We start from the raw sequence: 26651 nt of genomic DNA, 5'->3' as shown, positions 1-26651 counted from the left end.
TTCATATTTACATTATGCAAGATTTTCCATTCAAAGGGTAACAAGACATAGAAATAAAGCACAAGAGATGCATACCCATCTCACATGAGAACAAAACCGTTATCAATATAACATTGACTTCTGCACATAATACCGTAAGTACAACTGATGTAAGAAAGTCAGAAAAAATAACCAAACCCAAACCCAACTCCTTCTCCTATTAATAACAGTTCAAGAGCAGTTCCCCTTATAGCTACAGTGTGTTAGAGTATTTCATAACACTTTGTAAATATACTGAAGGAGTCATGATTTTTACTACCATATACAGCAAAATACAACACATGACATTTGGGAATACAGACCAGAACAAATTATCATTAGATTTTAAAAAGATGATTTTTATTAAGCACAAACAGCTTTTAATACATTATCAATACAAATAGGAAAACATCTGTTTAATGGATTTAATATATCAAAGATTTGATGGGCAGGTTGCATACTGGCACAATAAAAATTATATTTTTTTTAAAAAAGTATTTCAAATTAAAATTACAGGGTCACCACTGTCTACACTGCAGGAACTTACCCACAGTCTAAAATTACTACATCACCTGGGCATAGAGGGAAGCAAAGAACTACAGTTTCATAATATGGAACTCCTAACACTTTCATTAGCACCATTCAAAGCTTGCATCAGCTGTTTAACCGAGAAGCAGCTGACAGGTCAGGTAAAGCTTTACAGCAAATTTCAGTGCAAAGTTTACAGTTCCTTTTCATAAGATACTTGGAATCTATGGTTTCATAGCATGTTAAATAATTATGGCTTGATAGATGTACAGTGTTAAGATGCTGAGAACATTTACTTTGAAAAATAGATGATACTTATAACAGCTGTGAAATGCATTTTAATATATTATGCCAAATTCTGTAATATGCAAACAACATGCTGGATTACAAACTGAAGTCCTATTATGAATTCATAGACAAGGGTCAGTATTAGCTCTCTGGGGTAGTGGCTTCTGGTTGGCTCAGCTGCTGCTTTTTCAGGCTAACTAGCTTCATCTTCTCTCTAATGTGTTCTGCTGCAGAAGCCATATCACTTGGGCTCCCAAAGTACTGCTCAGACCTGGGAAAAAAAAAAACAAAGCAAAACAAAATAACCCCAAACCCAAAAGTTATCAGTAAGAAGCAAGAAAGTAAATGAATATGCACATTAATAGCACTAGAAAATACAAAGCAGATAAGGAAAAGAGGCAGCTTTTTATCTTGAAATTTAAAAGCCACCTTTAAAAACCTTTGGAAGACTCAGTGATAAGACTTAGCAGATCTTGATAAAATTACTAAAAACGCTAAAATACTAGCATTTGTAATATTTTTTTAAAATTGTAATAATTTAATTTTTTTTAAACCCAAAAAATTCTCTCAACAGAAGGCTGAGAACAGTGAGGTGCTGGAACAGGTTGCCCAGAGAAGTTGCAGATGCCTCATACCTGGAAGTGTGCAGGCCAGCTTAGATGGGGCTTTGAGCATCCTGGTCTAGGGGAAGGGGTCCCTGTCAGTAGCAGAGGGGTTGGACCTAAACCATTCTATGATTCTAACAGCAAGGTGCTGTTCTGTAAGTGCAACTAGATACTTTTTTTTTTACCTCCCTCCTCTGGCTACCCCCAAAGTCAGTCTGTCAGTTTTAAGTACTATGACAATCAAGGAAATCTCTCTATAGATGTATTCTGAGGCTACACAACTGCTGCATTATTGTAGGCCTCTGTGCGTGAAGTTAGCCACATGCTGTCAAATTATGTTACCTATTTCTCAGACTGAAAAGAACACATGGCTGTGTAAGTTGATTTCTCCCATTCAAATACAAAAAAAGAACAGCTGAAATGCTATGGAAACCACTAGTTAAGCTGTCAGCAAAATGAGAATTGGAACAGAATACATGTTTCAGAATAACGAAAAATGGAGGTAGGACAAAAGACTTCAGAGTTGGTGGGGGACAAGACTTAGCGGACAGAAAAATTATTTCGCACAGGAGCAGACTAGTTTGATTAGAGAGCTCCAAAGACAGATTGCACAGCTGCACATGGGATCACAGCATGGGTATTATATTATTCCTGATGCACAGTAGAAGCCATGAGCAGGACAGGGAACAGTGATCTGGTCTTCCAAGGAGATACTGACGGAAGTCCAAAGTGGTGAAGAGTGAAGACGACACCTCTAAGCATTTTGTGACATTTTGTGTGTTTCTTAAACCATTTCTACTAATGAGTGAACCCTTTGTAAATTGTTTGTTTAATTCTTCAAAAATAGAAGGCCTATGGATTGTGAGCAGGGGATCCTGGGATTTCAGACAGTTAAGATCTATCTTTTGAGAAGGGAGACATACGGAACTCTGCTGGTATGCCAGAAAGATCAGAAACAATGTTCAGGATTCAGTCAACCTAAAATACAGGCATAGACATACCTATAGCTATAGGAGCATTATTTTAGGACTCAGACTTCAAAGTGTGGCAAACAACATTTTATGGGGACTTTTCCCAGGTTTTAATGTTTGTTTTTACATTAATAGTCTATCTGCAAATTACATGTTTTATAAACAGTTGCTTGTTTTACCAGGTCACTAAAATCTGCTATGCAAAAATTAAACCAAAATACTTCAAAACCCACAAGACTTCTTGATCAGTGGCTTTTTTTGTTTTGACTTTTCTGTGGGTTGGTTTGTTTGTTTTTTGTGTGGGGGGTGGTTTTGTTTTTGTGGGCTTTTTTTTTTTCCTGACTGCTATAAAGTCCTTATTGCTTGTTCAGGCCCATGTCTGTCTCTCATCGGTAGAATTCCTTAGAGTTGAAGGAAATGATACTGCATAGGGAACATGGGATTTTGGAAATAAAGTTCAGAAAACTGATTTTCATTACCTGCTTCCTGTAACTGTATTTTTCAGACTGATTATCTGAACCCAATAAATACTGTTGCCTGATATCATCTCATAATGTTTCAGCCCCTAATTCAAAATACTGATTTCAAATCCCATTCATTATGATGCAGGATCCTACACACAGAGAGCCTAGTTCCAAGGTTTGGTTATACTGAGGTAGAACAAATTAACTATACGCTCAGCATTCAATGTACAAGTGTATTTTACTGAACATAGAAAACTGAGTTTTATTATACTGAGATTCCAAATTCAATTTGCTTTTTTAACTCAAGACAGCCATCAATTTTAAATTAGCATCAATAGTTCACAAAGCAAGTACTGTTTCGTTTGCTGAATGAATCTAATGTACATTTATTTTTAATGTCTTGGCTTAAAACTTCAGATAGATACAACTGCAAATAAACTAGTTAATAAAATACAATGACTCTAAACTCATCTTTTCTCAGGGAGAAGAGATTGGGACTGATCATTCTTTTGTTGCTTTCACACACTTAGTTGGTGTAAAGACTGCATAAATCTAATAATTATTGAATGTGAAAAACTCATTACTTTAAAACAGTGGGCATGCAGCCTTTGAAAAAAAAGTATATTTAAAAGGTGTTAGAAAAAACATTCTGCATACCCATCAGGATAAACTACAGGCACTGTTAGTCTGTCCAATAGTGATTTCCCAACTGCTTCAATTTCATCAAATTGCTCTGTATCATTAAAAGCTTCAGGCTGCTCTGGACATTCTTGCAAAATCTATTAAAAAGAGAGAGAAAAAAAAAAGGAAAAACAGAGTAGAATACACAAGGGATAGCAGCATGTAGGGTGTTTTTTTAAAGTGCCATTAACTGGCAGTGTGAATGCTCTTTCAGCATCTACACTGCCACATTTATATGAGATCAACTGATATATTTTTACAATTCAAGAAAGGAAAATATTGATTAAGCTATATTGAGAAAATATTCCAGGACAACCACTGTTTTGTACCAGAATGTTTTACATTACTCCTAAGGGAACAAAAATGAAAAAAAGTCTTGCTAGACAATAAGTGCATAAAAATAATAACCTGCATCATGAAACATACAAGACAGTCATGTAAAATAAGAAACATGGATAACAAGGGTCCCTTACGAGCTATTTCAAAACTAAAATCCATATCTGGCACAGAACAGGTAGGATTAAAAAAAATGTCTGAACACCAGTGTTTCCAGATGGGATGGAGACCCAATACCACTACTTATTTCTGTATTTTCTTCCACTTCTCCCTCCAACACATCTTACTTCTTTCCAAAGCAGCAAAAATATTAAGAATGTACTTTCCTCACAGACTCATCAATACGACACAATAGTGCTAGGACAATAAGGTTTTTGAGTAAGAGCATTACTATTTCAGCCATCCATTTCCTTGTTTTAAACTTATGATTGCCTAAAACGACAGCAATTAACTACTGCAATAATGAACAAATGCTCAAAATATGGACTGAGATAGTCAACTCTTTCAGGAGTTTATGAACCACCAAATTCTAATTAGGTATTATCAAGTAAAACCTTTTTCAGGCACCTCTGGCAGCATAGATGATCTATTCCTACTGAAAGCAAGGAGCATATGAATCAGCTTTGTATCCATGCTCAGAATGAATTTATTTTAAATGTGCAAGATTGGCACTTTTTTGCAGTTATATAATGTGGAGACAGTGTTCTCACAGGAGAATGGATATTTGGTACATGAGCTCTGAATAACTCCAAAAGATACAGCAAGGCCATGGGAGGCCTGAGGAAGCCTAAGCAAGCAAGATAAGAAGAAGCTGGGATTCACTGAGTTATGAGAACTGTGGACTTTTGGCAAGTGTTCGAGGTCAAGTTCTCACACCTGTGTTTAACCAATTATATGTTAGTCACTAAGGGTCTTCAAGACAAGTATCCAATCATGATATGCCAAATTGCTGTAGGTGTGTGTAAGCAATAGTATATAAGGAGTTAATGCTTTGCAATAAATGGCTTTTTGTCTGATCATATTGGTCTCTGACTGAGTCCGTTCCGCGGCAATATAAAATTTTGTTGTCAGTATTAGAGATACATACACTAAATTGCTTTTCTAAAATTTATCACTTCACAAAAAGAATAGTTCCTGGATGAAAAGCCCCATCTTTCATGATCAGCATTAAGGGATACTGTCCTAAATTCATGCATTTAAAAACTATCAACATTTTCCCCCTTCAGCAAGCTGCTAGTAAATAGCAACTATTTCTCAGAACTGTTATTAGATATTCATACTCTTCTGTGGCTTCTAGCATTATTCAACTTTGGACAAGGGTGAGATACTTGGTTACAGGAGTTTCAAAACCATACCAAGGCAGAGGTATGGAGCATGCTCAAAACCCTTCAAGTGCAAAACACCAGATACAGCAACACAGCATACATGGAAACTAAACTGCTTGCATCCATTTACACATATTCGAAATGCAGACATCTTAAAAGGCAATACTCCTTTTAATTCTCCAAAACATCTTAAATGACCCCATAGCTTTGTATTATACCTTGCACAAAAACACAAATCAAAAAGTGCTCCTTGCCTTTAAGAATTAGTCTAACACACACAAATAAATGCTCATACCAATGTAGGTATGCAAGCAATAATTACATTAAGTACTGAAATTAAAACTTTGAAAAATAAGCTTAAATTCTTCTTTCTGCATTTTTTAGTATTTAGAAAAGGGGTATTATGAATTGACAATTTCATATTTTTACCTTTTGTTTACTTACATTCTGATAAGAAATTTTTCTTCTTAAAAACATGACACTCACCTTTTCAGCACTTGAATGAAATGCAACAGCCGTTTCCAGACGATGTACTCTCTCCTCAGAAGTTACTGTAAACTGCTTCCACACTCTGTTTAGTCTTGGAAGCGTGTCCCCCGAGGACCTTGAAGTGCATCGTAGGGACTGGCACAGGACGACAGTTGCCTGCAGTAACTGTCTCCCATAATCATAAGTACTCTAGAAGTTGGAGGGGATGTGAAAGAAAGCATATATAGAACCTCTGCATTTAACTTAGGAGCTAATTAGCAACTTAAGCCAACAGCAGACAAGCTTCTGAAAGCTCCAAAATATAGTTCCACAAAGTGGACCTATATTGAACTCATCTGGTCTACTAGAAAACATGGCTGAAGTATGAATAAAATTGTAATGATCAAGGAGTATATTTGCTCTTAAGGAAAAAAAAAAAAGAAAAAAAAGTTAAAAATAATCCTGTTGTCTAGCATTCATACTGGGAAAAAAAAACCAGCTTCCTGAAAATTCTGAATAGCTGCTTGCATCTACATGGGATTTCTAAACATCTACTCCCATTAGACTTTCCTAAATGAAGTACACGTCTGCAAAAGCACCTGAAAAAGGCCCAGCTTGTACAGTTTTTATTCTTAGGTGATATTCTTTCATAGGTACCTGGCTCTGTTTGCATAATCAAAATTTTCAAAGAGGTGTGTAAACATGCCCTGTTGCTTCAATGAATTTTAGTAGACTCTTGTACAGCAGTATTCATCACCTGCCTGCTAGTCAAGAATTAAACTTGTCAGTTCTGTTCACCTGCTAGCTGCTAATGCCAGAACTCCTTGTATGAGCAGGACCATCATACATCAACACTCAAACATCTAGAAAATCATTACAAAGACAAGCTCTGTTTCATGAAGTACAGCACAAAATAAGACTGAAGCTAAGTGGCTTATCCATATTTCAGTATTTTCTTGCAGTCCTTCAAAAGACTATTTGAAATATACGCCTTTTAAGAAAATCAATGTGAACTTTAGGTTTCATGGTTTGCACTGCCCATGAGAACTAAGGTAGTAAACTGCAGCATTGCTATTGTTGGTGGAACTTCAAAAATCTCACTAGGCTCATCACCAATTCCAGCAATCACAATTACTTCACTGAAGCACTGAGGCAAACCATTAAGACTAATAACAGCTGTTCCATGACTGTACCAGTAACAGTTCTATTTAGGAGTCTTCTGAAACTACAAAACCCATATAGCTAAAAAAATAACTAATTTCACCTGTGCAACATCAACAAATTTTCGATGTTTCTCCAGTAAAACTTTTGTTTCTTGAGCATCATCTCCCAATCGGATATGTGTCTTCAGCAGAGCATCCAACAGTTCACTTAACCATTCTACTGCCTGAAAAAGAAAAGTTAGAAGAGTAAAAACTAGAAAACAAAAAAAAACAGAAGGCTGCAGTACTAGCATATACTTTCAATACAGAAAAAAGTTAAGAGATCTCAAACTGGTAGTTCATGCATGCAAATCACCAAGTACTCTTGCAGTCATAGCTACATCTTTTATTTTCACCATACATGTTCACTAAATATGACTATATTTGAAAGTGACAAAAATAACACTGTACAACTACCAACCCCCATAAATTTAACCAGTGAAAAACCAGGATGATGCAATTTTGTAGACATTTCCATACCTGAGCAGCATCCTCTTCGCATTTAAATAACTGTACCATCTGAAGCATCTTCAGTCGCCGCACATCCACCATATCTTCACACCTTAAATAGTAGCACAAAAAGACTCATCAACACGTGTATCGCAGACACAATACACAAAGTCCGACAATGGTTTCAGTGAGCAGTATGAAAGTGTTCGTGAAAAGGTGATTAAAGCATTTTTGTACCACTTATCTTGCCCAAAATATGTAATACCTCACATAATAAGAACATGCAATAAATAGAAGTGATCACTACAACCCACAGAAATCATGACCCTCAAGACTCCAGAAAAGGTTAAGCTATAGACAGCAATATCAACAGTATCTGCAAGGCCTTACAACAACACTTGAGATTCCTTACCTTGTTGCACTTCTACGATTTGCCATACAGATGTTCATGTAGCTAAAATGGACTCTACCCTACTGAAGCCTAGGTCAAAGCTTGCTTAAACCTGGCATGATTCTGAATTGTACTGTGAGCTGTCAGCAAAGTTTTGAGGTGAATAAAATGAGGACTTTTAAAAGTATGTTAATACATCTTTCAATTTTTCCTTTTAGCTAACTTAAGATTGCAGTAATTGAACCTTTATATGATGATGCCCTTTGCTATAACATGTCAGGAAGCATTTCAAAATCCAAATCCTGTAAAACCTAGTTCTAATCCTCTTGTCCCATATTAAGCACATTTTCCAGTTCTTTTTCTAGTTAGAATTAATAGTAGTATTGAAAGTTCTTTTCACAGTGAGAATTAAGCTAATGCATTTAGCAGAATGACCCTTCCACTCCAATTTCAGAGCCTGCTAACTAGACAGCAAGATTCCAGATCCCATCCAGTGCAAAGGAATTAGTATTGTCAAAAACAGTTAGTACTATAAGTGAATGCAAAAAAACAGTATCCACAGATCTGTTTTTTCAAGCTAGTTGCAAATATAAGCACTTCCAAAGAGCATGCTACGTTCTGCTACATGTCCCACAGTGCTGTGATCCTTACAGAAAGGAAAATTGTTGCTCTAAAATTTCAGGAAGTATGAGTTCCAGATGCATAACTAAATCAGCAAAATGCCCCTTGTAATAAACATTATACTACATGTGCATAAATAATGAAAAACATTCAATAGAAATTGAAAAAAGTGTCACAAAAATTACTATTAAATGCTATCAGAAGACAGTAATCCTTATTGTACCTTTTTGCCTCTTGTCCAGGCTAATGAACCTTGTTTAATCATTCATCATCTGGAAGCTACTTCATACCTTTGCTGAACATTTTATTGACTTTTTGATCCTCTAATTGACTTCTCACAATTCTATACCCCTTCTGAGAATAGGGACCAGAATTGTGTTAACACTTAGAACAGACTACAAATTTATACAGTGACAATAACATTTTTCTTTTAGTTTTCTATTTATTTCTTGATAAGCCTTAGCATCATAATGGCTTCTCACGATATGACTGAATATTAAAGCAATTTTTGCAGAAATTTTCCAATGTTTATCGAAGAGTTAACAGATGGTTCAGGGTCCATTACTATGTATATAAAGTTTTTCCTTCTCCCATGTGCATTTCTTCTCTCAGCACTGAATTCCAACTGCTCTTTTATTACACAGCGACACATGTTCCTCTATAGCTCTTCCAGTTGGCACTCTAAACACAAGTGCTGCTCAAGTAAATAGGATTCAGAGGACATACTTAAACCAGTACCTTCTCTAAGCATTACAAAAAAAACATGGCTTCTTATAGAACTAAATCCTAAAAAGAACAACTTGATGCTCATTAGACCTTGTGTTCTCTTGAGGTACCTTTTGCTCAGGCATTGCCCTCAAACTTCATGCACTTGCTATGGAGAGTACTTTACTGTCTTAGGTGTTCCAGCAGTAATAGTAAGCAACATCATCTGACTCTTCCACACTACTGAGTGGGGAAAAAAGGTAGTACTACAGCTAATCCAGTACTACTGCATCTTTAAGAAGAGAAAAAAAAAATATTACATAAAATGTGTGACATTTCAGCACACAAAAAAAATATTAGTAGAACTGTTATTACCTTTGTTTTCTAAGCTGCATATCTTCCATCACTCCCTGGATATGGTCCACGTTTTCTTTGTTTTCAATGGTCACATCTTTTCCATAGGCCCAGGATGCCTGATTAGATATCTGATCAAGAAGACTTTGACCTTTCTCACGCAAGCCTTGCAAGCCTAAGTCTAAAGAAAAACATCGAAAAAAGAAAGAAAACAGAAGTCAATGGTCACTTTTATAAATCTGGTGGGTTTTTCCCCCAGAGAGATGAAATATGACAATCTGAGATGGAAAACTAGAAACTGAACAGGACACTACTACCCGTCTTTCAGCACCCTTTCCAACTTTTACATTTGAGTGTGCATTTGTCTATATTAACAGAGTGCACTTTGCTATTTTATGACCTAGCAGATAAGAAGGAACAAAAGCTGGTAGTATTTTCAGCAAATTAACTAGCTAATTAATGTATTTCCTCCACACAGTTGCACAGTACCCAAAATATTTATCACTGCTAAGCAGCTGTAGCCTAAATGTTCTTCCATGGCTGGCAGAAGTCACTGCTTTACAATACATCTGATATGGCTGATAAATTTTTCTATACTGAAATGCACCAAACCTTTGAATCTGCTGCTATTTGGCAGTTCTACCATCTCTTTTCCGAAAGGAGTATCTAGTTTATGTATCAAACTGTTATACTGCAATCATAACTACTTCTACCATATATCAACTATTTTCCTTCAAAGCTCTTTCTCCTACAACATACTGGACTAGACGACCATTGTAGGTCCCTTCCAATTGAAATACTCTATTTTAAATGCTTGACAGTTTAACCACTTTAAATGTGTATTCATTAAACATATACATTCAAAGCTACTGCAAAACACTCAGTACAAGCATTCTAAACCTGAATGAGTAACTATCAAAAGGTCAATTGTGGAGAGAAAAAGATCATCTACGTACTATATTCCCAAAATACTAAGAGTGACTAGTGGGGGAAAAAATGTTTGACCACAGATGAAATGCTTGATAATGGTATAACATATATTACATATAAAAATGCCAGAGGCAAACATTTCCAGATAATTTTCCCAGATAAAATTTCTATGCAGTAAATAGCATAAGCAAGCTAAGATGGATCATTACTTAGCTAGAAGGTGGAAGAGCAAGATATTTTTTCTGCTGTCTTTTTTTTTTTAGGTGGTGGTGGGATTACTGTTGTTTTTTCCTGTAATGAATTCATTAGAATGTGTGTATCTGAAATGCAGAAATATTTCACTTACCAACACTTTTCAATTTCTCTTCCAACAGTTTTAAAGTTTGTTGAATTGATGCTCCATCTGCTGGTGCTACATCTACACACAACATTCCTAGTAACCCATCCAACTGCTGAGACAGCTAAAATGAAAAACAAAATAAATGTGGATATTTAAAAGAAGTTTGAGCTTCAGATGACCTGGTCTGCAATCTTCTAAGTATGTGGAGGTCTGTCACTTTAGATGTTTCTCTTTTCGTCTATTAAAATGAAAGTCAAGATTAAGGCTAAACAACCCATCTGCCTATAAAATTCCAAAAGCATACACACCTAGATGAGGGGGAGGGGGAAAGCCTAGATTTTTTTTTATAAGTATAGGAAAGGAATAAATGCCATTTTAAAAGAAAACCATAAAAAGTGTACCACATTGTAGTATACTTTAATATATTTAAAAAAAAAATAAAAAGTAACTTTTAAACTACAAACCATTTTATTTCAAACACTGTTGAAATGTAAAACTTATTACAAAGCACTTCCATCCTAAACAAAGGGGAAATACATCTCAGTTTCAATTACAGTAAATTACTTACAGCATTTTCCAAGTGACATCATATTTCCTCCCACTCCCCTGATTTTTTTCCTATGTATTCAATATTGATAATACTAAGGCTAGAATGTATTGACAGGGGAGCCTGAAAAATGTTAAAAATTAAAACTTACATCCTGGGCGACACTGTGGAATTCAAGTGCTGCTTGTAATAGATTCTGCCTGAATTCCAGCTGACTGGCCTGCCGGTAACACACATCACTCAGCTGTTGCTGCAATGCTTTTAATTCCACAAGGTCTTCCTCATCTCCTGCATTTAGAAGAGCTGCTATCTGCTGATTAAGCTCAACATAAACTGCAAACCATTCCTACAAACACAAAAAAATAAACATTAAAATAAAACAAAGCAAAGTTCTATTTCTCTTACAATGGCATACATCCAACTGCAGACTAACAGATAATCAGACTATAAAAGGAATTTATTACAGCTTAAACTATAATTATGAATTCTCACACAGAAGGAAAAAAAACATTTCCTAATTTCAAATCAACTCAAAAAGAGCTTAGAACATTTTAATACATGCACCGCAGTATTAAGATAATGGTGCTGAAAGACAGGAAGATTACGAGGCATGGCTACTAGCTCCCAGCACAAATACTTTACTGAACCAACAAAGGAATTCCACCATTTTTGAATAAATTTATAATGCTTACATTTCTATAGTGATCTACTGAAACAAGAGACCTTTCACCAAGTGGTAAGTTATTACAGAAAACTGTTCATACAACTTTCTAGGTGTTTCTTTCAGTGCCATGACTGAAATCAGAAATAATTTTCTTAAAACATTCAGAAAAAAATACTACTGCTAACAAAGTGGAAGCAATCTCTATCTTCTGAAAATAACAGAGTATCCATGCACAGAAACTTGAAAATAAGTCTTGCTTCTTATTTAAGTAAAGGTTTACAATACTCAATTCAAAATGTGTAGCTTTGTTTTTCAGTACTGAGTAGATAACAAAGGAGTCTTTTATGTTGTCAGGGTGGTGTATTTGTAAAAGAAAACAGTTCAAATATTTCACAATTCTAGGAGACTTAAAAATGACTTGATATATCAAGATCACATTCTCATCTTGCATGACTGAGATGGCTGTAAAGTAAAACATGTTTGCTCAACAGCTTTTATTTTGGCCTACAATGAAACGACCTTCAAACACCCTATGCATTTCTAGTGCTAAGGAATAGCACCATCTATTGGCTTAGACTCTTTTGACTCTTGTCACACTCCTACTGGGATATTTGCCTTTTTTTTCAATTATGCCTTCAGCTTTTGTATAATTTATTTATAAAGCACGCAAAATATGGAGTATAAATATCCATATTCTGAAGGGTCTTCTTTTTACCCAAAGTCACCTCTACCATCTGCTCACAGGAAGAAACAGAGTATTAAAAGAAGGGGGAGGGAGGAAGAAGACATGAAGAAGTTAAATTAGCAGTCAGCCAAAAATTTAAGACCTGAATCAATCTTTTGTCTACTCCAAAAGGGTCAACTAAGATGACATAATATGGAAATATTCCATTGTCATACATGTACTATAGATATAGTTTCAATCAACTCAGCTTACACGTGACTCTTACATCCTTATAATTTCTTCTTTCCTTCAGATACTGAACATACAAATCCAGCTTATTGAGTGTGACAAGTGAGAAGTCAAACCAAAAAATCCAGATTAATAATTTTTAGTTTTTAGTTTTTTGCTTTAAACAGTTGCAGTAATAGATTTTGGTCAAGCTACCAGTGAAATTAAGAGACTGGCAAACAAGAGATAAAAAGTGTGTTTCTGATATTTTCCATTGAAGCAAATTAGGTAAGCTGTACATGACAGCTCAAAACCATAGAGAAAAGGCCAAACATTTACTCTAAAATGACATATTGCTATGTTGCTCAGAAAATGAAAAAGTAAAACAGAACATGAAAGCCCTCCCCCCCCAAACAACCAACCCTATACAAACACAACCCCCCTCAAAACAAGCAAAAACACAGTAAGAAAATCGAGTTCAAAGTAAATTGATGTAAAAGGTTTATCTATAAAACAAGCAACTCGAACACTTTTGCAAGCATCTTCCAAAAGTAGTAATATAATCAACAATAAATAGATCATGAAAGACAGCAAGCTATACAAGCTGTCACTTCTATTTTTAGGAGAGAAAAAAATAGGAAAATAATGAAAGAAGTGTACACTCAGCTATTAGGGGATGATTAAAAATCAAGACAAAGCACATCTTTCTAGTGCTGTGGTCAAAGCCAGTTTTGATTTATAAACAGGCATCCAAATTTAAGGTAGGCCAGTGGTCTCCTAATTACTTCTTTTGGTATAAAGTTCAAAATATTTTTTTCTGACCATTGTTTCTACAAACTGCTAACAGCACCCGAGAACCAAGCAGCATTTCATCTTGTCAGTGCTTTAGTGATGAGCAAACTGTAGGCCAGCCTGCAAGTTTTGGTGGGATTTCAAGGATACAAGGACTGTATTTAGCCTCAGCTAAAGCACAATTCTCTGTTATAGATATCCAAGTGAAAACAAAGTAAATTCAATCTTGTTTTCTCTTTTCAATTTGAAGTGCTAATAATACGACTCATGTATGAATATGAAAGACATTATTTTTGTCAATGAAGTAGATAGGGGATTCCCCCCCCCAGTTAGGATCTTAACTGTTACCATGTTTCATACTTGATGGGGTACTGGTTTTCAGAGCAGAACTTGAAGAGTTTAAAGTAGTGAAAAGACAAAGCAGAAAGGAATCACTTGCTCTACAACATGTAGTTTTGCATCCAATCAAAGAAAGTAGTCAACTGAACCAACGTAGTCCAACTAAAGGCTCCGGCTGGGCTTGTTTTTCTAAATCACATCAGAAAAATTATAAACCAGTGACCTATTTTCTTTGCCATGACTGAAAAAGGAACTTAGGAAAAGTGGCCAAAATTGTCAATGTCTACATCCAGGGAAGTCAGAAAAGAAAAGCACTGTAAGCAACACTGCCTTTCGAGTACTGAGTATAATATACTCCTCTTACTCAACATAAAAATTTAAGAACTACTGTAATGTAATATAAACCCAAGAAAAATAACAAATTATTATTTTTCTATACCAGAAAATAACATGCACATGTAATGGTCATATTAAGCTCTTAAACTTCTCTCTGAAATCTATAAAATCACACACTACTCAAATTTTCTAGATACTCATAATCAAAATACATTGTTCGTAACTGTATGTACTTAGAATTATTTTGCTACTTGAAAAGGGTATGGAAAATCTTACACTGTGCTGACTCTCAATTTCTTCATGTTTCTGTTGTAAAGCTTGTGAAGCTCTAATTGAATCACCTATTCCCCACTGGGTTCTTAGCTGTTCTGATCCAGGTCCTTCAAGCCAGTTGACTACCTGTCATTAAAATAAAGGTAACAAAAATAAAGTAGCAAATCAATTACATGAAAACTGTTATAAGAAGAACTCTGTAATATAAGCAGAAGTATTTCAAAGTATATATTTATGCCAAAAAAATAGGATCTGTAGAAGTCTTATTGAACTCATTCACATCTTCAAAAGCTTTAAGTGAACTACTTTTCATTAACTTTATCAGATAGTTTCATGAAAGCTGACAGCAGCTAGCAAAAGATTTGTCACACATACTTGTTATTTCTTGTATGTCAGTAAAAGAGCTTAAACCAGAGTTAACCTGATAATGGACCTCTTGTGTTCAAACAAGATTTTTATTTTTATTTTTGCCTAAGTGAATTACAGTGTTCAGCTGTATTCAACCTGACAGGTCAGGTTTTTTCTTACTTTGTACATAAGTGCAGGATATGTATACTTATTCCAAAATTAAGCTTACACAACAACTTACTGTGTTATATGTCTTTCAACTTGCTCTATTCAAATAACAAAGCTTCTTACAAATTCTTAATGGTCACATCTCACCAAATCTACTTTTGCAGAAAAGTCTGCAGGGTCACGGCAATACAATTTTGGACTACAGTGTTGCCTTTCTACTATTACTATTATTAAGCATAGGAAGCCAACTTCCTCTCTTTAATGCAACTTTTGTTAAACAAAGATGACAAAAGAGCTTCACACAGTTTTTCAGGAAACATTGTACAATACACAATGTAACACCATAACCATGAACACAAATGAGACCTTCCTAGTGCTGCTAGGCTACATCACAACAGTAATCAAGAATGATCATCACCATTATAGGTTACTCAAGGTTACACACCTTTTAGCTATCATGTCTGTGTCTTCCCATCCTCTTCCCCCCACCTCACTATCACCCAAAGCGCTGTTTCAGGGCATATACTCTTTGCTCTAAAAGCATCCTCAGTCTTCCTTACTTTTATCATTTCTAGGACAAATTAAGACTACCATTCCAGGCTCTTTTTGCTTAAACAGAAACTTCTTGTTGTGCTTAGCACTTCTGCACAGCTGTTGTTAGTTAAACATGGAATGGACCTAGAAGTGAAGGCACCCAGATGTCCTCCCATAACCTCAGTGGCCTGAAAATAGCAGTTCTCATGCAAGTCTGAAACAGTGACCAAGACCATCTCCCCATTAGAAGTTTCCAGCAACTACTGCCTTGCCTCCAAAACTGGTTAGCTTAGCAAATGGCCATTCTTGTGTAACAGCCACTTGAGAAAAAAAGTGATATTATTTTCATAAAATATATCCTTAAAGACTAGACTACTGGAAGGCCTAATGTTAATTTTCGTGAAGATCAGAAAAATACCACCTAACACCTCTGCTTAAGGAGGCACCAAGCTAGGATTTATCATAACATACAGAGTTGGTCATCAGCAGTCTGTTTAGTAGAACTGCTCACCAGATAATGCCTGGAAATTGGAGCCATCTTTGCACTGCAGAATGAAAAGGGAAACAAAATTATGGAATAGAATTTAAGAGGGGTAGTTAAAAAGAGGGTATGATATTGAAGCCACAAGGGAAGATAGGTGGTTATGGATAAGAGGGCTTTGAGACAGAAGTAAGAACCAAGCAGTTCACACAAAGCAGAAGCCTCGAATGGTGAAAATTAAAGAGGAACACAAAAGCAAGCCAGGAGTGATAAGCAATATAAGCAGCTATACAAAAAGCAAGAATGTTGTTTTAATGAAAGCTAACAGGAAATCAAAACACTAAAAATGAAAAAAAAAGCCACCAAAAAAAAAAATCTTTCAGTGTAATCACCCATTCCAGCTGAAAATACTGCATGTTATACTGCAACTTCAGTCTATTTTCGCAAACTAAATTCATGGCACTTTCATTGTATTTGTTCCTTCTAGTACGTAATTATCTTCTTACTTTTGTCAGCCTAATTTTCTCCCATAACCAAAAGGAAACTAAATCAGCTTTTAATTTCTAGATTTAATCTAGTGCCATACACTCATATGGCACTTAGGTATAAACACACTTTATAAAACTGATCAGTTAGATAAGACAGTGAAACACATTTTTCCTCTGTACTGAGACTCAGTTCACTTACTACACACCATTCATTGTGTAGACAGAATAAACAACTAACTACTTCTTATACAAATACTGCAAAATGAGGCTAATATCCTAGAAAAAAAAGTCCACTTAAATGAATTAACAATGTCAACCTGCCAAAGTACATTATAAATTTTGTTTCAATCAGCATATCTTATTCAACCACTCTAACACAGGGGAAAAGAAAAATCTCACCCAATTACACGGACAGCCACGCTAACATGTTCTATATAATACTATTTTCATATCTTACATATTTTTTATTTCCAGTTCAACATATTAGCATTGGGTTTTTTTATAATATTCTGAGTTACTATATAAGTGAAGTTTTTTTAATATTTGATAAATAGTCTAATAAAATGATTAGATTCAAAGTGAAAATTTCCTCAGTAGATTTATATTCTCACTGTAAGAAATAACAAAACTGATTAGTTTTTATCTCTACCCATACTTGGAACATCGTGAAGTCCAAGTAGTTGATTTGTACTCCTTAGACATTAGAAATGTGAACGTTGAAATGTTAAAAGCAACATCCATTCCATCTTTTGCATATTCAAACTATACAGAAGCTTAAAGTAAATCTAATTTCAAGGAACAAAACATGAGGAATAGGTTAATTCCATTTCCTTGATTTTCTTTACCAAGACAGCTGAAAAAATGCTGAAAATGCTAATTATATGCCTGTTTCCAAAGTAACAAACCAGCAGTACACTGCCACAGTATACAACAAAAGGACAACAGGAAGGTTCTTCAACATGATGCTTGAATCACCTCCACATACAAGAATAGCCTGTGGAAAGTCACTGCAGTAGCCACAATGAAAAGCATCAAGTAAAACTAGCACATGGCAATTTGAGAGATGAAAGGAAACATGAAGCTCTCACCTCTGAAGCTTTACTTTTGTAGGAAATGCAGTCTAGGACTTTAAGTCAAACCTCTGCCTCATAGTATACAAGAGCAACTCCGAGCTTACCTGCATTACCTTCTGCTGAATCTCCTCTAGCTGTGTACGCTTGCTACGTTGTCTGCAAACTTCCTGGTAGCGGGTATACTGCTCTCTGAGTGAATCTAGGAGCTTCATGACCTGTGGCTGAGCAAGCAGTTCATCATCCATTGGAGACCAGGATACCCCTCCATCTGAACCATTGAATCGACGTTGTTGTAACTCGGATAGTAACTCATGACCTTTAAGAATACATATAGGGATGTGGTTTAGATTCAAAAAAAACAAGCACAGAAGTTATTAGTAAGCATGCTGGCTTTTCGTCATCCAGTGGTACATTTTTGCAGTTAATACTCTTTCATGTATCAGGCACATTTAATGATATAACTTCATGCAGAGCATAGGCCAGACTTTGTGGTGTTGTGTCAGTCATTAAATATGGTAGAAATCACGTGTTATATTTTACATATATATGAGATAACATAATTAACATTGATATTAACAAAGTATTGATTAATGTAAAGAAACAACTGCAAAACAATCCTGAAACAACTATTCTGGTGTACCTCAAAATACTGTGTAGCATCTTATTTCTCTCAACTCATATTCTTAGACAAAATGACCCGTAAGCGCTAACAAACTGAGCATACAATACCTGTTACCTTTCAGGATTTTTATAGCAAGTACAAAACTCATTGAAAGTGCAGAGCTGAACACTAAGTATATTGATTAATGGGGTTTTTTTCTTACTTTTCTTACATTTTTCTGTGTGCTTTTAAGCACAGACTCTCTAGAGTGTAACAACTTTCACAGATGCGAATATAGTATGTTCTGACTATTTAATCCTTTGTTTAAATAGTTTGAAGAATGTTATTGTTAAGATGTGATAGTTTTCAGGATGTAAACACCATACTACCAGAAAACCCAGATCAATTTGTACCCCAGAAGCTCAACGAACAAGTCAGCAAATAAAACTGTGCTTGGTGACTAAAGAAATGGTGGTGTAAGTGAAAATCTATGTCATCAATTCTGCAAGTCTTAAAATGGTAAGGTGCCAGTTCACCAAAAGGAAAAAGTACCATTAGAATAGTACTCGTAATACCTCAAGGAAGATGCAGAAATATAGTATCTAAATTCAACTGGTATTATCTAGACAATCAAAATGCCATGGGGCTTTGGAGATTGCAGCAAGCAACTTTAAATTACTCAGTATATATTATTTTGAAACAAACATCTTAAAAATTCAAATACATTTTGCCATACTAGAGAAATAAATATCTCAGATTTAATCTTTTATTCTACTACAAAGATAGGCACAAATAGCTGCAGAGCAAGCAGATTTTAAAGTTTTTACAAGTCATAGTTCTACTGGAATGATTTCAAGATATTCTTTCAGCAGTAAAGGATTAACATTTTCTAGGTAAAACCATTTTTTTAATCTAAATAACACAATGTAATGCTCTTGCCATCTGCTTACACAAAATTGAAGTGCTGTCTTGACCAAAAATCTCACCATTAGAAGAGCATACACAATTAGATTAAAATCTAGTGAACAGTGTCTACAGACACTTCATATTTTAAAAACTTTAAAGACCACAGCAAGGAACAACTGTTTCACCTTTTAACTCAAACAATATTATCCCACATAGAAATAAACTAGTTTTACACAGAGGGCATATAAAACTAGTAGTTCTCAAAGGAAAATGTTATCTGTGAGCCACACACTGGTTTATAGGAGGCTGTAAGATAAGAATTCTGAGCACTCAGACTCTGATCACCACCTTAACACTATGCATTACTTCCTATTCTACAAAGGCACAAACCTTGCAACAAATTTCTAGTCCAAATCAGTCTATTATACTTGTCAGTAAGAAAAAGATCATAAAAAGAAAAAAAACCCAAAAAATATTTCAATCAAAGAACCACAAAATGTTTAATGCTGAAGGGAGAGTTTAAGTAGCAGAGTCAGGAGACTGTGTGCTTCACTTTCACAGATGGTCACCTCAAAACTAGGTTGACACACATTATCAGAACTGTCAGAAAATGCTACCTGTATTATATGCATTTGGTGGGCAATGAGACCATTTTATAAGGCAAACATATTGACATCATGTAGAAACAATGTATTCTCAAAATTGAACTTGTTAATTATGGTAATACTGTAAAGATGTTATTAGCATTATTAAAAACTGTACTTAAAATGCATTTGGAGATCTATTTATTTCTTAACACTTTTTTTAACCCTACAAATATGACATTAATTGATAAGCTTGTTACATTGTGATGATGGCTAAGATAATTATTGTACCCTCTGTGCTTTCACTCAGGGCTTAAAAATAGATTTTACTTTATCGACCATTTTTCAACTTACTATACCTGTCTGCAATACTGTCTCAGGGTCAACTGACGGAAGGAAATTCAAATCTATTGATCTTGAAAAAAGGAACAAACACATTATTAGTGATAATAAACATAATAAAGTAACAAACACATTATTAACAATTTGCATTACACTAGCACTAAAAACTTTAACTAAGGCCAAAGCTACCTGATACTGTTAAAAGACCATCTGTTTTCTTTCCTCACCCAATAAAGCCCTCACTTTTTCAACTCCTACCAAAAAAGAAGTACAGCTGCCTGTAGTTGAGAGCCAAATGAGCATCCATCTACACACACACAGGTGAATTTTGTAGTCTACATTACAAACTTTCTGAATTTCTTTACACATTTTAAAATATTTAAGGCATATTGTATTTTTCATATTGTCTGGATTTCCAATGAAATTTTATAATCCAAAAGCATTGATTTCAAAAAGTGAATCACACACCTCTCTCTTTCTTGTTGAGTTCCTTTATCACTTCCATTGTTAATTAGAGCAAGTTCATCCAGTAAGGATGTTGATTCTTTCGTAAACTTTTCAAATACCTAAATAAGAGTCAGGTTTTAATTTAAGAAATTAAAATCATATAAAGTGGCAGTATTGAAGTGCAAATTAATCCACTAGTTCATCTTTACAGTGTAATTATTTCCCAACATTCAGGTAGTAGGGTCAAAAGAGTAGAAAAAGTAAGGTTTGTTCAAGGAACACTTAGGAGCACTAAGATTGTCTAAGGAGACAGTAAATGTTACACTGAATACAACAAAGATAGACTGAATTCTGAAATACTGAAATTTTTGAGACTCACGCAAAGGCAGTAAGCAAATCTTAAGAATAATGTTAGAGAATCAAGGCATGCTATGCCAGCATCTGACAGCTCACTTGAACAAAATAATCAACTTTGTGAAAAGTGCAGCTCTTAATCACTACTAATATAGCTATATTGTCATGAATACACAAGATGAAAGAGGTATTATATAAAAAGAAATATCCTAATCAGTTTCTTTGAATATAGTGTCATCTGATCTCAGATAACAAGGCCTGTATAGCCAGACAATGGGTACCTCTCAGATGATTAATTTGTACCAGATCTCTAAGGGTTGATTTTCTGGTTTTGCTTTTTTAACTGAACTGAGCATGAACCAATGCCATAACTTGCACAACAGCTTTTGAGGTCCTTTTGGTGTTAAAAAGTGATTAATCAATAGCCTGCAGATCAACCTTTCTTAATCTATTTAGGACTACTTAAGTTTCAGGATAAACTAAAAAGAATTTGCTGTGGATAGCCCTTAAAAAACAATTTATAAGAAATCTAAATTCAGCTGTTACGAAAGGAGAAAAAGAAATAAATAAATCACTCTAATTAAAATGCATTAAACAGTTGTAAATTGTATTTCAGCTAATACCTTAAACAACCTTTCTGCCCTCTTGTCTAGTTTCAGAACTCAGGAGTTGCAATGGAGGAGGTTCTTCATTAATTTACAAAACAAATAAAACAAGGCAAGAGAAGAAAGACAGGAGAAAGAAATTTTCAGCTGTAGTCTGAACCAAATATAAAGCTCAAGTCCCAGTTGAAGTACTGTCCTTACAGATTTTATGAATGCAGGAATAAGTGAGTAGAAGGCACATTTAGATATACCAGACAAAGGACAATGAAATACCACATTTCCCTTCCCTCCCCTGTGTCCAGGTGCTCTTAGTTTCAGGTAGAGAAAAATCAAGCTGCTTTGCCCTAATCCACACACACATAAAGGCTGTGCAAAGACCGTGCGAAAAGCTGCACAGCAAAGGATGCTCTCTCTCTACTCTTGGGTCTGAACACAATTTGCTGAGATTTTTAGAAAGAAACATGGTACACATGGTGTAAGCCCTCAAATTTCTTGAGAGGAAAGTACTGCTACGAAACTGGCTACCAGGTATGTTTGAAGGCTCTGGGCAGTTGTGGTTAGGACATACTGTGGAGTATTCCTTGTTCAGAATCTCACCTAGAGATCTTAGATGGAGATACACATTTTAAGAATAGATTGCACAGGAAAGAAACACATTGCTTCGTTTAAAATTGTTCTGAAAATTAAAGTAACTGAAAAAAAAGTATCAGTCAGTAATACATTAAAAACATTTTGGATTGCTATGTGCCCCAAGAGTTGCTTAAACAACTAATTTCTTTTAATGATTTGCTCCTACACATTTACTGCATCTCTGTACCTACTAGGGAAACTACATAGAGGTTTTAGTGTAGGACAGCTTTAAAACCTGTCTCTCAGTCCACATGAACCAAGGCTTAAGAGATAACCTAGGAAGATCTGCAGAGTTCCAGACATTTCCTCCTTGCTTTGGAATTCACTTAGCAGCAGCCAAACAATTTTCCTTTGTACAGACTATACTATGCACTAAGGCTCTTCTAGAGCGAGGGTCTACAAGAGAGCTTCCTTAAGGAACTTGTTGGTTCAGCAACTTGATTACATCCTCAACCCTTGAGCAAATATGGTGTTAGCTGCCATCATAAGATTATTCATGCATTTCAACTAACTACTACACATATGAACTTTCTACACATTTAGCAGTTCCTACACAAAAAATTCATGGCTCAAGAATGAGATATTTAAAAATGACAACAAAAACAGAAAACCAACCAGCCTCTTATTCAACCAATCCATGTGATCATAGGTGAGAGATCCTCCAAAGTCTTCTGTTAGTTGGCATGGTTCTATGTATCGAGTCAGCTTGTTAGCAGACACTAAAATAACCTGCAATAGTAAAGAAATTTTAGATACACTTGTAAGTAATGCTATATTTTTCCCTAAGTACCAGAGAAATTCTGTTAAGTGTGTCCAGAGGTACTGAGCAGATCTTACTCTGATTCAGATATAGTGACCTACCTTTCTTTTTTTTACTGGTAAATGTTTGAATGAAATATGGTTCATTGCAGTTAAAGTGGGCCCAAACCAGACAGGTAATTTTGATATGCAGTGTGTATCCCAGCCATAAATGTAAGGGCATCTTCTACACTGCATAGGAAAAATAAATGTTTATTGGATATTTGTTTTCTTGGTGATAAATGATGTTTCCTGATCAAGTTATACACCACACAATCTATTTTTAGTGAATATAGTAGCAGGATATCATACTGCAAAGCACTTACTATTTTTATCACAATCTTGCAATACTTCCAGTCCCAGAGGTGAGGTTTTTGCCATAAAAGTTAAGTGCTTGCATTTACCGTGCAAATATGCACAGCAAGAGTTGGATCAACCATACTCTTTCTAAGAGTAGTCAAATTCAAACCTTAGTATGCATAAAAGCCTGAGTCATTTGCCAAGGAGACAAATCCAGTTCATCAACTCCTCAGGATATGAAGGAAAACACAGGTCCACTGCCAGTAAGAAGATGAACTTCTTCCCTTCATTTCCAAATTATAGAGGATCCTGGCTGAGCCTTATTAATATAAATCTAAACCAAAAGTTGGCAGTACAGGTTGCTTTGATGCACTATATGCTAAACCTGGAACAACTCCTGTGGAAAAAATAGAATTCTCTATGGAAGCAGACATGTTGGCAATATAGTCAGAAAGAAGCAACAAAAAAAAAAAAATACAAAAAAGATAATTTTGAGAACCCAGAACTCTTGAAAGAGCCAACTGGAAAGAGCCTTCTACTTCTAGTCCAGCTCTTTGGTCCTGCAGACACTGGAAGACAGAAAACCAATCCTAAACTTAAAGGTTTCTCTTTACAATTACCTCAGGGGTTTTGTCTTCCACTAGTTCAGGATAGTTCAGGACTGTTTAGATCACTAAACCAATTTGATACAGTAAAAGTTAATGAAAATCCTATGTTTCTAAGACAGATTTTGAGCCAATCAAAAGCCATTCAAGTCAACAATCACTGGTCAGTTGTCTGTCTCCATCCTTTGAAAAGTAACCTGGTCTAATCTCTGCTTTGAGCTGGAAGTTGGACTAGAGATCTCTAATCTCAGAGACAACCCTGCTTGGAGCAGGAAGCTGGACTAGGTAACTCCTGAGGTCCCTTCCAATTGGAATTGCTCTTTGATTTTTCAACTCTTACAATTAAGGAATCTAAAGTGGTTTGGACAAATGACCTAATATTTAATGTACAGGAACACTTCCAGCAACATTCAGCAAATATAGACTACTTTCCTGTATTCTATGTAGCTGCCATAAATGAAATTAGCTTGCAGTTTCTTCCAGCTTAAGCCCCAGATAACTTTAAGTCCAAGAAAAATAAAGTTTGTGTTTCTTCCTTCTTTAGGCACACATTTATATTTTAGGTCTTTAAAATTCTCTTTTCATCTCTAGGAGTCCATAAAAAAGTAAAAAATATTAATTTACTCAATTAGGACATTTTGGTATGGAATCTGAGGTAACTAGGGCAGCTGGTTCACATCACTGAAATACTAGTTCTAAGAAGTAACAAACTCCCTGAATAAAAGGATAGACTGCATTGAGACCACTTATTTCTGATTTTTTTTTTTTTTAACTAAGATCCTTCAGGAAGAATTGCAGGCAAGGGATGTGCTTCACAAACATGCACCAGGGATACATTTAATTTTTTTTTCTCCTGTCAAGCAAAACCTGCCTGTAACAGATACATGAGAAAATAACCCTCCGATGAAGAAAAAAAAACAAAATAAACAAACAAGAAAAAAAAAAACCAACACCCTAAAAAAGAGATTCATCAATGAACATAATTTTTTTTGAACCTGATTAGAGAAATTATGAGAAATAAAACCTTTCCACCTCAAAAGTAAGCCTTGATGTAACTCAACACACTGCTCCAAACCCATTCATCCTCTAGGTTTTTTTGTTTGGTTGGTTTGTTCAGGTTTTTTAAAGAAGTTTCTTTCTTAAAATTTTATTGATTTCTTCTGCTAGACCTAAACTAGTGTCAGTGCCAATATAAAGTCCTTCCTATGTTTTAATTTAGCAACTTTGATATTTTTTGTAAAAAGCACAATTTGCCTCCCCAAAGCTTCTGAAATACCATTTTTAGCAACTACTATAGATTAATAGGCCATAAAAACATACACCAAGAGGAAAAAAAACCATTATTTAGGGATAATTTAATAAATTTTTTTATAAAAACAAAATAACCTTTTGAAAAGCTGCCAAAGAAAACCCAACCCCATGTATCTGTGCAGTCTTGTGCTTCAACCACAAAATTCCCTTAATCTCTCCAGAGTGATACTATAGTTACTTTTTCTAGAAACATGATTCTTATCCTTGAGACAGTGCCACTAATGCCTATCTCTCACAATAAAAGTGCTTTGAATATTTTTTTTGTACAAGACTGATCTACATCACTCTATGGTTTTTACAATTATTTTCATTGATCATTTGCAATGAACAAGTAGGTATCAAGATCAGAGGGGAATTCTGGATATTCAATAGAACATGCGCTCCCGAAACATTAAAACGAGTCCATCTGAACTTTCTTTCTTGTGTGAAGAAACTAAAAAGCTCTTTAATAAAAATTTCAGAGTCAAACCCAGGAGCTATTGAAAGAGAGGATGGTGTAAAATTTCAGTAATAATACACTTTTTTCTTTTTTCACAGCAGCCATATTGCTGAACCTAAAAGGAGCAGTTATTTTCTAAAAGAACACACATGTCCCTTGAGAACAGAAAACTTTAAAAAGTGAAATCTAAGCATATGATCTTCTGAGAGAAGTAAAATGTCTATATTAATCTTTATATCTTAGCATCAATAGTAATACATTCCAGCTCTATGATAAATTAAGAAAGTTATCTAAAATTGAATGGTAATATTCTACATCTATTGTCAGAACAAAAACTTTATACTGGGAAATAGTTACCAAAGCACTGTAAGGGGACTAAATCCTACTTTTTATCTCAGGAGTAATAACGCCCTAAAAATCAGATTTAGTTTAAAAGAATAATTGGTGTCATCTCTTAGGAAAAACAAAAGAACCCCAAACAAACAAAAAAATCAAAAGAAAAAAATTATTAACTCACATCTGCACAACACTGTAAACCTAAAAATACACTGAATTACACATAATATAAAAAAGCCAATGCTAACAAAATCATTTATTAAAATGAAGAAAATAATTCATTACAAAAATACATCTATACTGCTTATAATTTGTTAGTCTGTTTGGGGATTTGTTTGGGGATTTTTGTTGCAGTGTTTTGGGGGGAGAGGGGAAGGATGTTATTTATTTTTACACTTCAAGCAACTTAATATCCAACAACCAAAAAGTCAGACCAAGTTCCCAGTTCCCTGTAGAGAATTCTTACCAGGTATGCCCAGCTTCTGAGAAGTTTATATGGGCTGAAAGTGCACTACCAACCCATGCCACAGTTTCTCATTTGTCTTAACTAACCCTCGTGATCATGAGGGTACCAAGTGATCCTAGCATGAAATTAGATGCTTCTTTAGAAAAAGAAGAAATACTAAGAATAACAGAATGTATATATTATACACAGTATTAGCTGGTTGACATTATGAAAGTGACAGAAATGCAACTACTGACAAGAACATTTATGCATACAATAATGTAAATATTTAAATGCTGTTCCAATTTGTTACACTACAGTGCCAATGACTACAAA

The 26651-nt window shown here is 35.0% G+C and overlaps 1 protein-coding gene across 5 annotated transcripts in view; it reads right to left on the bottom strand.

The window, feature by feature from the left end:
• Nucleotides 1-356: 356 nt before the first annotated feature.
• Nucleotides 357-26651, bottom strand: part of SESTD1 (SEC14 and spectrin domain containing 1) — a 57952-nt gene continuing 31657 nt past the window's right edge. For 4 of the 5 annotated variants that reach the window (XM_034065382.1, XM_034065383.1, XM_034065384.1 and 1 more), the window contains 13 exons: nt 22697-22810; nt 20514-20611; nt 20063-20118; nt 17717-17928; nt 14524-14646; nt 11376-11570; nt 10684-10798; nt 9429-9588; nt 7367-7448; nt 6949-7071; nt 5703-5894; nt 3532-3653; nt 357-1105 (listed from right to left, as the gene is read on the bottom strand). In XM_034065382.1, the coding sequence (XP_033921273.1) occupies nt 976-1105; nt 3532-3653; nt 5703-5894; nt 6949-7071; nt 7367-7448; nt 9429-9588; nt 10684-10798; nt 11376-11570; nt 14524-14646; nt 17717-17928; nt 20063-20118; nt 20514-20611; nt 22697-22810 (1722 nt within the window). In that variant the 3' untranslated portion in view covers nt 357-975. The remainder of the gene's footprint in view (nt 1106-3531; nt 3654-5702; nt 5895-6948; nt 7072-7366; nt 7449-9428; nt 9589-10683; nt 10799-11375; nt 11571-14523; nt 14647-17716; nt 17929-20062; nt 20119-20513; nt 20612-22696; nt 22811-26651) is intronic. The other variant, XM_034065385.1, reaches the window with a different exon arrangement.

This window comes from Melopsittacus undulatus, chromosome 8, assembly GCF_012275295.1.
Source record: "Melopsittacus undulatus isolate bMelUnd1 chromosome 8, bMelUnd1.mat.Z, whole genome shotgun sequence".
NCBI classification, from domain to species: domain Eukaryota; kingdom Metazoa; phylum Chordata; class Aves; order Psittaciformes; family Psittaculidae; genus Melopsittacus; species Melopsittacus undulatus.
The sequence above is the reverse complement of the archived record's forward strand: the minus strand, read 5'-3'. Positions and strand labels throughout refer to the sequence as shown.